Here is a 13,706-nt window from a genome sequence, read left to right as displayed (position 1 = left end):
CAGAGCCTCTAGCAGAAACCTGCACACAGACACACATAAAGGAAATTAGTGAGAAATATTACCAAACTACAAGGCAGCAGGTTGCAGGTTGGCAGCTGGGATGGCACAGTGATGAGATGCACACCATTTCAGTCCTGTAATTTATTTTCAAACAACCACACAGAACAAGAACCGGAAGAGAGGCCTTTCCCGATCAGGCTCTGAGTTAATAGAATGCCTTTTATTGTCATTGTATCATTAAAACGTATAACGAAATTCAGAGTGCTACTCCCGTAAGGTGCTAGCTCTCTAATAAATCGGGATATATCTGTGTGTGTGTGTGTGTGTGTGTGTGTGTGTGTCTCTTTGAAATATCTCATGAACCGTTTATTCAATCTACTACCTGGGATTCCTGGGTACCCAATGAATTTAGGGTTTGGAATTTGGAGCAGTTTGGACAGAACGGGCTATTGGATATTAATAAACTGTGAATTAAACTAAACGGCCGCACAATAAAGGTTAAAGAAAAACGCTGTAAATTCCCCACTTCTAAGCACACAGAAGAAGAAAACGTACGGTGGCCGACAGGGGCAAACGCACTGCAACTTAATGAAACACACGCAAATACACAAGCAAATTATGAAAACATCTTCATAAATTTGACAACACATGCGCAGCATTTAGCAAACATGTTCCAAATACACACAACACAACCAAATACACAGCAAATACAGAAAAAAATGCGACAAAAAAAAAAGCACACAAACCCCGCAAACTTCTCCAGGCCTCTAGGGGGAGCGCTAATTGGAACAGCTTGATTTTCGACCCCACGGGTAGAGAGCGCTCTGCCTTTTTATTACCACGAGTTTACAGACACGTCTCTGCTGAGTATCACCTGTGACCTGAGCCAATAAACTAGAGACACACCCACCAAACGAGAGAAAATATATCTCAGTAGATCACAAACTTCCTGACAGACTGGAGGCACCAGGTTAGGCTGGGGAAAATCTCATCCAGCACCTATACCATCAGTACTGGTGCCCCCCAGGGATGTGTTCTCTCCCCACTGCTCTTCTCCCTCTATACCAAAGACTGTACCTCAGGAGACCCTGTCTGTTAAGGCCCGGACACACAGAGCCGATAATCGTCCGTTGGACAGTCTGGCGAGGTCAGTGACTCGAGTCTGTTCGGTGTGTTCCGTGCCGCCATCCGTCCGAGGGGCCGTTGTCCTTCATTTTGGCCGATTTGACATGTATAAATCGGTGGGACGGGCACTGCCGGCAGTCAAACTCAAATGACCTATCTGATTGGTAGAGGGCTAACCCGGAAACGGGGAGCGGAATGACTAGAGTCTCTTAAAATCTGACGAAAATCTTTTAAACTGACCTTGTTGATCTGAAATGAAGACAGATTCAGCAACTGCATGGCCTATTTCTCGCTTAAAATGTTTTCAGAAACACGTTTCGGTGAATTATTTTACTACAATATGAGATCGTATTCTGAACAAGCCGCCATGACCAAGGGGGTAAGCTTCTCCTCAGACCGCGAACCTCCTATGGCGCCATTTTGATGCTAATAAGCCATCACCTCCAGTTAGCATTGCGTTGACTGCCACGGGATCTGTTGGTCCATTCTTATATACTGTATATGGCCATGATCGTCTCATAGACAGTATATAAGAATGGACCAACAGATCCCGTTGCTCTGGACGGAGACCAGTGAAGGCCATTAGAAGCACTTTTCCGGTGATGGCTGAGCGTTACTGCGCAGCCTCCAATTGAGAGAGACGACGTAAATGTGCCGCGAGCAACGTGTCTGAAAGTTGTAAGTCTTCTGGTAGCTGTGCCAAGAGAAATCTCAATCATTCCGAATATTGCAGAGATGGAGAGCATAGGTATATGTAAGGAGATAACATGGACACAGGCTAATTATTGCTAACTAAAATGCTAGTTAACATTAGTAATTGCACTTACACAGCTAATGTGAGACAAAACTGCCTGCGCGCTTCTCCTGTACTATACGGTAATTCCTCTACTATGCGACAGTAAGTCACGTGGTTATGACACAATCGTTAGCCTATTTTTACAAAAACGTCTGCTACGGAGCCATAACGTGAGGTACAAGTTAATGGAGCCTTTTATACATTGTCGTGTTTCTTTAGAAATAAACAATGGACAAATAGAGTCTTTAAACGCTTCAGATGTAAAGTTATTCGCTGTCAAAGTGGCGCCAAAATGAATGGCAGTCAATGGAATGCTAACGGGAGGTGATGACTTGGTAGCATCAATATGGCGCCATAGGAGGTTCGCAGTCCGAGGAGAAGCTTACCCCCTTGGACAGTCTGTCTTTGAATTTCCGGAGAAACCAGACCCATGTGACACGCTCGTCCAATCAGCTGTCGGTTTTCATTTTTGGGACAATACAGATTAGCGCAGCCTGCTGTTATGGAGACGTATTCTGTCTCGTCGCTTTGGTGTGTTCCAAGGTACTTTTTTGACCAACTCGGGGAGACTGATCAGCCCAACTGCCTTTTCTGCCGAGGCCGTCGGCTGTGTGTGTCCGGGCCTTTAAACTCCTGAAATTTGCACGTCACCGGCCTGTCTTTAAAAAAAAATCAATAGAGCTTGACAGTGACCGCCCACTTTTTTAACAGCTCTGGTTCCAGAAGTGTTTTTTTAAGTTTGATTTATGCTTCTGCGTTAAATCTGCCGTGGCTACGTACGTAGGTACGTGGAGACTCGGTTTCAGTTATTTTGTTTGACGCTACCCGATTATTAAATCGAGTAACTGTTTTACTTATTATACTGCACTGTAAGTTTGAATCTTGTAGCTATTTTTTAGCCTATGTAACGCACATATACACTCACGAGTGCGTTGGAGAACGGGTTGGAGTGTAGGCTACTTTGAATTGTCTTGTTGCTGAAATGTGATATATAAATAAAGTTTTACACCATTACACTTACATTTATGTTTGTGATAAAGGAGTTTTTGATAGTATGTTACCAAAAACTGTCCGAATGTGAACATAATCATAATTCAAAATCAAGGACTTGCTTGAAAATGTTATTCAGCCGGGAATTGGGCGAATAACCACGACCTTCTTTCAGTTCAGTTCAGTTTCCTCCAAACTTCAGTGGGATCAGTTGGGCGATAGTCAAAATAGTGGTGCGGTTTTTTTTGTTTTAGATTTGTTTTTTTGACAAGTTTAACCGTTTCATGGCAGTTCTCGTTTATACCGAACATACCAGCGGACAGTACTGATTCGATAAAGAAGTGGTCTTCTTCTAGGTGGGGAATACTTCGCCGATGTACAAGGCTAACATTAAACTTGTTCGATTCTTCTATGGTGCTTGGCATGGAATTATCTCCATTTTAAGATAGCGTTAACGTTAGCTAACTAAAGTGTAGTGGAGGCCAGAGCCTAAACTCCAAGCGTTGCACGTTATAAGGCAATGAATCACACAAATGGCGACCTGATAAATTGTGTTCACATAATGCGTTACTGACAACCAGCGTTTAATAGAATGTAAACGTGTCACAGATAAAGTTAAATGGCAAACCTCCATCGGTTGATTCCCACGTTGGCTGCGCCAGCGAACCACGGGTCTAGGATATAAACACAGCGCACGGTGTCCGCTCCATTGAGGGCCTCCTGCAGCACCGGATTATCGTGCAACCGCAGACCTTTGCGAAACCAGTGCACTGAATTTACCACCATGATTACTTCTTATTCCATTGTTAAAGAATAATCCCGAGGGATCGGTCGAAATGAAGCCAAAATCTACTAGGGAAGGCTAAAACAGTGACCGTTTTGTAGACTCCCAGTAAACTTCACTTACTGTGAGCTGTCATCGAAAAGCAACACTGGGGGGAGGGGGGCGTAGGTAGTACAGTAAACTGTGACGTTGTATGATGCGTTGTTATCCCCGTATCTGCTCGCTGATTGGGTACATGGTAAAACGTCAGCATGAATGACAAAACTGGACAACTTTGATTGGTTGTTTGGCAAATGACAGGAGCTGTGTCACGTTTGGGAGCAGTGACATGCCCGTCATGCCCATAGACTGTATTAATACCGCATCTGTCAAGCTACAAAGTGATCATTTCCGTTTTAACATGGTGCATATGTAAACAAATCTGTCTGCAGATTTTAGATTCAGATTCAGATGATTTACAGGGGGATAGCATCAGGCACAGATAGGCTACAGTTTGTTCCTAAAATAAAATGGAGCAGGCCTAGCTATAACAATCCAAAGGGAATATAACCCATTTTAAAAGACTAAATAGTTCAACTTTTGTCTCCTCATCTACTTTCAAAAAAGTAAAACAATGGATACTTTTACATATGCCCACTGTAAATAACACTGCAACATTGTTTGGAACAATAGTCTTTTTTATTTTGTGACAGGTAGTTCAGTGATCCTCAACAGGGGGTCTGGGGCCCCTAGGGGGTCCTCAGAGTTAAAGCAGGGGGCTTCCAAATTATTGTTAATTTTTGAAAGTTGTTTTCTGGCCTATAGGTAATGTGGTCACTAAAGCCATCCACAGATACAGTTCATCCTAAGGATTCACTGTGGACAAAATAGTCACAACTTAGCTAAATGCATGCAGTGAACTATGGAACCATCTTTGAAATCTTAACTCAACCGTGTGCAATAAAAACAACATAGTAGCAACCCGAGCTCTCATTAATTTGACAGCGTTTGATTCATGTCCTGGTATCTGAAAGACGGTAGTCTGGATGAACTCCCAAACTTTAGCACAAGGTTTCGGATAACCGACACTGAACACAAAAAATGCCTTGAAACAGACATCCACAGCAGCCAAAAGAGATGGTTTCTCCAAGGCTACCCCAATTAAGGCCCTGACACACCAAGCCGACGGTCGGCAGTCGGTCCTAGTTGGGCCGACGGCCTATAGTCGGTGTTGTCCCGCCGGTGTCGGCGATTGTTGACCGTCGGCTGAATAGCCAATTCATCTGATTGACTGTTATGCTTGGAAACAAGAGTGAGAAAAACAAACTGTGACAAGCACACCAAAGGCTCCTTTTATTTTTCATCTCATCTAATCAATCCAATACACATAGAGCTGTCAAAACTGGTCAAAGATTACGTTCGAATGTTCCTTCTAAAAACACACAGGTTCGAACGATTGGAATAACTATTTTTGCACATTATGTCCATAAGATGGAAAACGTAGCCTACAATGAGATATACATAACTACTTGCTTAGGCATATTTATTCCAACAATAATATGTATTTTTAAAGACCTCTACTAGACATTACAAAATAATCGTTAATAAACTAATTTCCTATACCTTGATATTTAATATAAAGACCATAATAGACCTCTCTCTCTGCACTGCTAAACAATTACCCCCCTAGCAAGCAAGCTAGCTTACCAGTCAGCTGGCCATCCTTTTTATTAGTATAAATGTAACAACTTAATGTTTAATTCACACGCTCTTGTAAAATCATAGGAAAGCACATTGCTATCTTCAGATGAGTGACAATTTACTTTGGCTAATTTTAGGTAACCAGTGTATGATGAAGGCATGTTGGGTGGGTGAAATTAGCAAGCTAACTTTAGTTTACGAGCCAGCCACCGCCGTTCGTTCGCTCCGCTCCCTTACTTCTTTGCCGAGAAAACGGATGACAGCCAGGGAGAGGCACAGTCCAGTCAGCCATCTCCCGGTACCGCTGTCTTCCCAGCGGGGAGTGAAGCAGAGTTTGTTCGGTTCTACCGCTGCTAGAGCAAACTCCGTTTGTTGTGGGTATCATAGCAAAAGTATCTGGTTTCCCTTGTTGAATGATGAATAGATTACCGCCACCTGCTGGTATGGGGAGTTATTTCCTTGCACATAGGCTCAGAACGTACGTGGTACTTGGCCGTCGGCTGTGTTCTGTGCGGTGTGTTACAGTGCTAAGTTGAAGCTGAATTTTTATCTGAATTCTCTGAGTTTTTATCATGTGTAGTCCTTAAATCAGACAAAGTACTTATTGTAGGTGATTTTAATATCCATGTTGACGTTGACAACGATAGCCTTAGTATTGCTTTCAACTCACTACTAGATTCGATTGGTTTCAGTCAGAGTGTGCATGAGGCCACTCACTGTTTTAACCACACCCTTGACCTAGTGCTGACATATGGCATTGAAATTGAAGATTTGATAGTATTTCTGCAGAATCCTTTATTATCAGACCACTTTCTAATAACTTTTGAATTCTTACTACCCGACTATACAAAATTAGATAAAAGCTTCTACACTAGATGCCTATCTGACAGTGCTATAGCTAAATTTAAGGAAGATATTCCAACAGCATTTAACTCAATGTCATGCTTTAATATAACAGAGGACCTTTATGTTAACTTTAGTCCCTCCCAAATTGATAATTTTGTAGACGGTGCTACGGCCTGCCTACGGACAACTTTAAAAGCCTCTCAAAAAGAAGATGATGAAGCAAAGGAAACTAGCACCTTGGTATAACTCCCAAACTCGCAAATTAAAATAAATCTCGCGAAAACTTGAAAGTAAATGGCGTTCTACCAAATTGGAAGAATCTCGTTTAGATTGGCAAGACAGTTTGAAAACCTATAGGAAGGCCCTCAGAAATGCCAGATCAGACTATTACTCATCATTGATAGAAGAAAATAAGAACAACCCAAGGTTTCTTTTCAGCACTGTAGCCAGGCTGACTGACAGCCACAGCTCTACTGAGCTATCTATTCCCCTAGCTCTTAGTAGTGACGACTTCATGAGTTTCTTTAATGATACAATTATAACAATTAGGGATGGAATTCATCATCTTTTGCCCTCAACCCCTAACAGTTCACCTTTAAACGCAGGACTGCTAGAAAGAACGACAGGACCTGACATATACTTAGACTGCTTTTATCCTATAGACCTTCAACAATTAATGTTAAAGGTCTCTTCAGCAAAGCCATCTATCTGTCTCTTAGACCCCATCCCAACGAGGCTACTTAAAGAAGCGTGACCCATGGTTCACACTTCATTACTAGATATGATCAATATGTCTTTATTAACAGGTTATGTACCGCAGTCATACATAGGAATAGTCTATTTGAGGACTTTCAGTCAGGATTTAGAATGCATCATAGCACAGAGACGGCACTGATGAAAATTACTAACGACCTTCTAACTGCTTCAGACAAAGGACTTGTCTCCGTACTTGTCTTATTAGATATTAGTGCTGCATTCGACACTATTGACCATACCATCCTGTTACAGAGACTGGAACATTTAGTTGGCGTTAAAGGAATCACACTAAGCTGGTTTAAGTCCTATTTCTCTGATCAATCTCAATTTCTTAATGTTAATGATAAATCTAAGTGCTTCTAATTGACTTTATTTTATTATTTATTTTAATTTATACAAATCATTACAGTCAAATACAACACAAACTACACAGAACAAATGACATACAACATTACATCAGATACACAACAGACAGGGGTACAGCCACAGTCAAAATAGTCCTAGGTGGACAGGCTGGTAGGCAAAGAGAAAAAAACTAAATCTTATTAATAAACCTTTGAGGTCACACACGACTCATATAGAACCAAAGTTCTTACGGCCTTAGTATTTTTTGTGTACTTAATTTAATTAATGTAATTTCTAAACTCAGTCATAAAACCAAAAAAGAATGGTTTTGTTATGCCTGCTGCTGCTGCTGCTAGGTAGCGCTCTGTCTCTGCTCTCCCCCTCCCCTCTGTCTGTCTTTAATTGCAGGAGTGAAGTCTGGTGTGCAGGAGTCAGGGTTCCAACTGCAGCTCATCTACACTAATCACCTCGGTTACAAATACCAGGTCAACCGACTACTCCTTGTCAGATTGTAGTCAAGATGACACGTTAGTCTTGCTGGTGATGTTACCTGGCTGTATTTAGCGCTTGTGTTTGTGCTCCCCCTGATTTGTTCTCTTTTTGCCACAGTTCTTGGAACCTGACTCCTGCTGCTACTTCACTCCTGCCATCCACCATTCCTGCTCTCTACACTGGATCTCAGGACTATTGGACATGGACACTTGGATATTACGGTACAACTCCCGCTCTGTACCCTGGATCTGGAATCCATTGGATTTGGACTTTGCTTTTTCCCGGTTGCATACCTGAACTTGGACATTTGCAATAAACCTATTAAACTTTCATTTGACTCTGCATTGTTGTCTGCGCTTGGGTTCAACTTTTAGTTTCAAACGTAACAGGGTTTAGAACTACTGGATTTGCTCCTATGGATGTGGTATTTAGCATATAGAAATCAAAGATTTATAATGAAGTGTTTACCTTCATAGTCCGCTTCAAAGTCAAACACACCAAAGAAAACATCCTTAAAGCAAAATGAAAAATCCGGGATTAATACTGTGTGAATGAATTCTAGGAACTGACCAGAATTTTACTGGGGCAACTCCAAAAAAATGACACGTTTTCATCAGTGCTCTTACAAAACGAGCAGTTAAACTCATCCTGCTTGGATTTTGCTGGGTAAAAACCTGTGTATTAGTTTAAATGAAACTTCTCACTTTATTAGTAACAAGGTATTTGAAAGGTAAGGACCACACTTTCTTCCAAGGGATAATTTCTACTATACCATTCCAGTATGGAATAACCTAGGGAATAGTAACAATGTCAGTCTGGAATAAAGCTAATTGTTCTATTAATACTGTGATTTTTTTTCTGCTGAGAAGCACAAACCACCCACATGTATCAGTTCATTTGATTAGATGAGTAAGTGGTTGTGGGGGGAGTATTACCCTTTAACATTACAATCCCAGTGGGAATTGCATCAAAAACAATAGCATATTCCTTGACAGTTACGCTTCTAATTGACTTCACTGGTCTCCGTCGAAGTCTATGGCGTCGCTGTGTCCATTTCCTTTACTGTCTATGTCTATTTACTCTATCAGCAGCCAATGCGGTGTCTACGTGACTAGACGTGTTGACGTACAATTTCAGCGCCATTTTGAGATGTTTTTAGCATGTAGCTAGCGTTAGCACAGCCACAGCGTGACCAGCATGAACGGAAACAAGTGCTGAAAACGTATCCAGATTTCTACATGACTGTAAAGTTAGTTGTCTATGTGATGGCGAGATGACTCTAGCTATCATCTCAGCGATAAATATCCTTACAAAACCTCTTGGTGGTAAGTAGATAACTTAGCTTGACAGCCCGAGGATATCGAAGGTAACTTAACTGGTGATAACCGTATCGTTACATTTAACGTTACTGACATAAGTTAGCATGATTTGGTATGGATAGCATTTTCGGTTCTATATGGACGGTAATTTAACAAAATGACAAGGAGCGTGAGCAGTTTACCGTTATTTAAAATAACTTAAGTGCTTCGTAGTAACTTTGCCCGTTTTAGGTTGTAATGTCAGGAGCATGTATGTATTTAGTGTAAGTTAACGTAGCTTTATCGGTCACTGTGTTCAGACAGCGGTGCCAAGTCCCCAAGTTATGGAATTTCAGCATTGTCAACTACCATTTGTCTATCCCCGATGGTGCGTGTTGCTAGTGGACAGTTTTACTGTACAAACAGTGTGATACAACTTGTCAGTAGCACTGGAAATCAGGCTACATACAATCAACAATCCCAGGGTTTTCCCTGCCATTATTTGGTTTGGGTGCAGCACCCGATCCGTTTTGGGAACCACCTAAACCGAATGAATGTAACTAAAATACTTTTCTCAGATCCAATGATTGTTGTTGGACTTCTTTAGCTTTAAGTTTTGTCTTGAGACTTTATTTGCTCGTTTTTCCAACGTTGTAGACACAGATATGGAAATAATAACGGTCCAAAATTATGTGAAAAAGAGACGCAAAACTACCACAAAGGGACACAAACTACTGAGACTACTAAGAGATGCCAAATGACCACAGAGACCAAATGACAAAAAAAAGAGCCAAAACACAACTACAAAGAGACACAAAAACCCACAAAGAGACAAAATCCCACAAAGATGCACAAAATATATGGGGAAATTCCCTTTTTATTGAAATATTTAACATTTTCTTGAGGAAGAACGCCTAAACCCCCCGCCAAATCCGCGCTCCTTAGTCTTCCACAAACCGTGGGAAAATGCCGCATAATCCTGTACAGAATTAGTCATACAAAACTCACAATGCGATGTTCTGTGTGTTATTGTCTGTAGAGGCGTCTGTGCAAGATGCTCAGTCCTCACCCCAAGAGGCTCTCCTGGCAGTGCTTCGGGCCAACACAGCCCTCCTCCGGGAGCAGCTTCAGAGTGAGAGCAGCTTCGAGGAGGTGAGGAGGCTGAGGGAGGAGGAGATGGTGGCGGCAGACTGGTTCTCCAGCGATACAGAAGACGCCACATGGCGCTTTGTCCAGGAGTGTCTCCTACTGCTCCTCACCTTGGCACGACACCTGTCCGTTGAACTCAAACGTTTCAAGCAGACCCCCGCTCCATCTGCAGCTAAGCAACGCACCCCTGAGATGGCTCCACCTTTACCTCCTGATGTCCTCAGTGTCGCCCAGCAGAAGACGCTGGTAGCAGCTCTTCAGTTTGTGGTTTCTTTGGGGCTCTTCCCATACTTGGCCCCTGGAGTGGGAGTGTCGCTGGGTCGCAGGTCAGCATTTGGATCCATGGTGGAAAAACTTGTCCGCAGTGTGCCAGTGCCAGCAGTGGGACGCCGCCTTCTTACCACCACGAATGTCCTATTGCAGTTGGCGGAGCTGTCATCCCTTGCCACATTGGTTTACACACGGCATCTGGGGGATGTGATGGCAGCGCTGTGCCAGCTTGGCTACCAGCCAAACCGGGCAGGGAGAAGCGGCACAGAAGAGGAGAAGGTAACGCATTCTGGAAATGATTTTAGATGAAAATGCTTTTGATGCATGTCATCTATTTTTTCCTTCTTTTTCCAAACTTTTTAGATACAGGAGCTCAGTGCTGAGGAACGTCAAACTTGCAAGGAGGCCCTGGGAGGCCTTTTAGGAAAAGTCTACCAGCCAATCGTTATCAAGGAGCTGCTGATCCTCCAAGGTGGCCCCAAACAGGTGTGCATGTCTATGTTTGGTGTAGGATTATGGCAGGGATGGCTGGAATAAAAATAATAATAATACTGGACCAGTGCCAAAGATCGTTGTTCCCATCTGTCACTTAGACACAAAAACATAGGAAACTAGGGTCCAGGTTGAAAAAGTCGGTAGTTATCCTTTAAAAGAATGGTCAGCAAAGACATTTTAAAAAAAAAGGTGCAACAGTTTTGAGTTTCCATATAGATTTTTGCTCCATAGTGCTACTAGTCTTCAAAGACTCAGGGCACCTTTTATTATTCAGCTGGCATGCCCACATTACCCATAACCTGTTGCTCACATTCAGTTCCCACTAAGTGCAACTTATTATTATAAGTGGAAGTGCTAACAGTTGTAACTTTACTGGGAAGTGAGTGAGCAGCAATATTTGATCCAAGGCCAGTTTTTAGATGTTGTGTGACTGGCGTTTTTTCTAGTTTGATCTTGGTAAGCCTACGTGTTTGATTATCACATAACACTAAAGAGTTCCCCACTTTACATGAACCAAAATAATAAAGAAAATCGTGTCAATATTTTTTTTTAGATTTCCCAATTTAGGTGTTTGTAAGGCTTGCAGGTCTGTGAGGCCTCGTTTTATATGTGCTGTCCCTCCTTCCAGTCTGGTGCAGTGGGAAGCTCCAGCGGTTCCAGCAGCAGGGCAGCTCTGGGATCAGCTCCCAGCTGGCTGAGGCGTCTGTGCGGTCAGCTGCTGTCTGAGCGCCTGATGCAGCCTAATGGTGTCCAGGCTGTAGTCAGAGCCATCTTGGAGGGAGAAGGAGGGGAGCCAGGTAATGAGGGAAGAAGGAAAAAGTAGTCAGGAGCACAGTCGACTGAAACTAGTAGAGATATTAACATCTACTCAATTGTAATGCATTAAACCTGACCAGTAACAACACTAAAGCAAAACATCAGTGCTTAATTAGTTTCACTGATTAATCTGTCTCCATCACACTATGTTTACACGCACCTATTCCGTTTTTTGCACTTACGCCAAAACAGACAATACTCCTACTAAGCTGTTTACACGGCTAATAAAAATGAATATTCCACTAAGGGTGTACTCACACTTGGCCCAGTTGCCTTGAACCGTGCCAGAGCATGATTGTCCCCTCTTCCCAGCTGACCTGCACTCACACTGCAATAAAACATTCAGGGCCAGAGCACGCTTACGTCATTACGTTGCAGGACTCGCCGACTACAATTCCTGTTCATCTTAAACGTAAGAACCAGATCCAGGGCACGTTTAGTGATCATACTGATGTGTACAGTGCCCGAGTCCAACCGAACCGTGCCCTGGCCAAACTCTTTAGTTAGTTAATCTCAATCGCTAAACAACTATCACTAATCACTAAACTAAACAATCAGTCTCATTAAATGTATTGTTATTAATTTTTGTATGATATATACATATTACATATTACACATATTAGATGTATTACGTTTTAAGCGGGCCAGGGCACGGTTTAGCGTACCGGGCACGGAGCGAAGTGATCACACTAGTCAAACGAAACGCATTTTACCATTTTAAACTGAACCAAGTGTGAGTGCCCTGATATTCCCGTTTACATGCAGCCATGAAAAACAGGACTTTTTCAAAGGTTTTCCAGCGGTGGTGGACTTGTTGGACCGTGCGAACACAGCCTTGTATTCCTTCAAACACCTTCTTGAAAAGGTCGAGCTTGCAATGCTTGCGCATATCCAAAAACCTGTTGATGGCCAAGTCTGTCGTAATGTGTGACCTGAAATGTGGTCTCTTCTTATGGGCATGCATTTCTACCGCAGCCTTGCATCGTTGGCTAGTTGGTTAGTGTACAACAACCATAGAAACGCATAGAGCTGACCGTAAGCTGTAAACGGCAACTTATTTCACCAGTCAATTGCTGTTAAATGACTAAAACAAGAACCAGTCGAGAGTTTAATTGAAAGCACCATTAAGTCCTGTCTGTGTTGTTTCTCCGACAACTTCTAAAACCCAAAAAATATCGGCAGATCGACTTAGCGTCTTAATCGGAAAATGCTATATTTGGAAAAAGGCCTTATTCGGAATATCCAAACGGAATATGCGTTTTACATGACCCATATCAAATTTGGAATATTGTCAAATTCGGAATGATAGTGGACTATTAGTGTGCATGTAAACATACTCCTTGTAGTGATTAGTGGAGGCCTTTGGTTGTCCTCACCTTGTATACATCACTCACACAACGTGCGCCATAGTGTTCAGCCCTGTTGGTATCTGACTGATCATCCATCTGCTGTTTTTGAGACAAGGTGATGACAGCTAGCAGGACAAACAGACAAACGGGACAACTACTACTGACTATGAATATGCTGTTTACATGACCCGTATCAAATTTGGAAAATTGTCATATTCGGAATATTATTGTGCATTTAATCGTACTCAGCGCTTGCCTCAATTATATAATTTTGCGTAACATTTTGCATGTAAGTTTTTCATCTTTTCATAGAGTGTACTTTGAATGTACAGTATCCAAAACCTAACTGAAACGCTGTTTCTGTCCTCTAGGGGGCGAGTCAGACTGGAGGAAATGCGATGGTGTGGCCAGGATCCTGGTGACCTGCCCGCAGCAGTCTGCCTCAGCTGACACCTACTACAGACAAGTCTGTCATCAGGTCAGCTCAACACACACACACACACACACACACACAC

The 13,706-nt window shown here is 42.5% G+C and overlaps 2 protein-coding genes across 4 annotated transcripts in view; one reads left to right on the top strand and one right to left on the bottom strand.

The window, feature by feature from the left end:
* Nucleotides 1–3,848, bottom strand: part of cry2 (cryptochrome circadian regulator 2) — a 24,435-nt gene extending 20,587 nt beyond the window's left edge. For 2 of the 3 annotated variants that reach the window (XM_078257677.1, XM_078257678.1), the window contains exons 1-2: nt 3,540–3,848; nt 1–19 (exon numbers count right to left, since the gene is read on the bottom strand). The exon at nt 1–19 is cut by the window's left edge and continues 90 nt beyond it. In XM_078257677.1, the coding sequence (XP_078113803.1) occupies nt 1–19; nt 3,540–3,697 (177 nt within the window). In that variant the 5' untranslated portion in view covers nt 3,698–3,848. Of the gene's footprint in view, nt 20–3,539 lie in introns of those variants that run through there. The other variant, XM_078257679.1, reaches the window with a different exon arrangement.
* A 5,121-nt stretch (nt 3,849–8,969) lies between these two features.
* The window catches only part of tango6 (transport and golgi organization 6 homolog (Drosophila)), a 44,672-nt gene continuing 39,935 nt past the window's right edge, over nt 8,970–13,706 (top strand). The window contains exons 1-5 of the mRNA XM_078257676.1: nt 8,970–9,139; nt 10,152–10,810; nt 10,895–11,017; nt 11,655–11,823; nt 13,563–13,669. Of these exons, the coding sequence (XP_078113802.1) occupies nt 9,088–9,139; nt 10,152–10,810; nt 10,895–11,017; nt 11,655–11,823; nt 13,563–13,669 (1,110 nt within the window). The 5' untranslated portion in view covers nt 8,970–9,087. The remainder of the gene's footprint in view (nt 9,140–10,151; nt 10,811–10,894; nt 11,018–11,654; nt 11,824–13,562; nt 13,670–13,706) is intronic.

This window comes from Sander vitreus, chromosome 8, assembly GCF_031162955.1.
Source record: "Sander vitreus isolate 19-12246 chromosome 8, sanVit1, whole genome shotgun sequence".
Lineage (NCBI taxonomy): Eukaryota > Metazoa > Chordata > Actinopteri > Perciformes > Percidae > Sander > Sander vitreus.
This window is presented reverse-complemented; position numbering and strand designations above follow the sequence as displayed.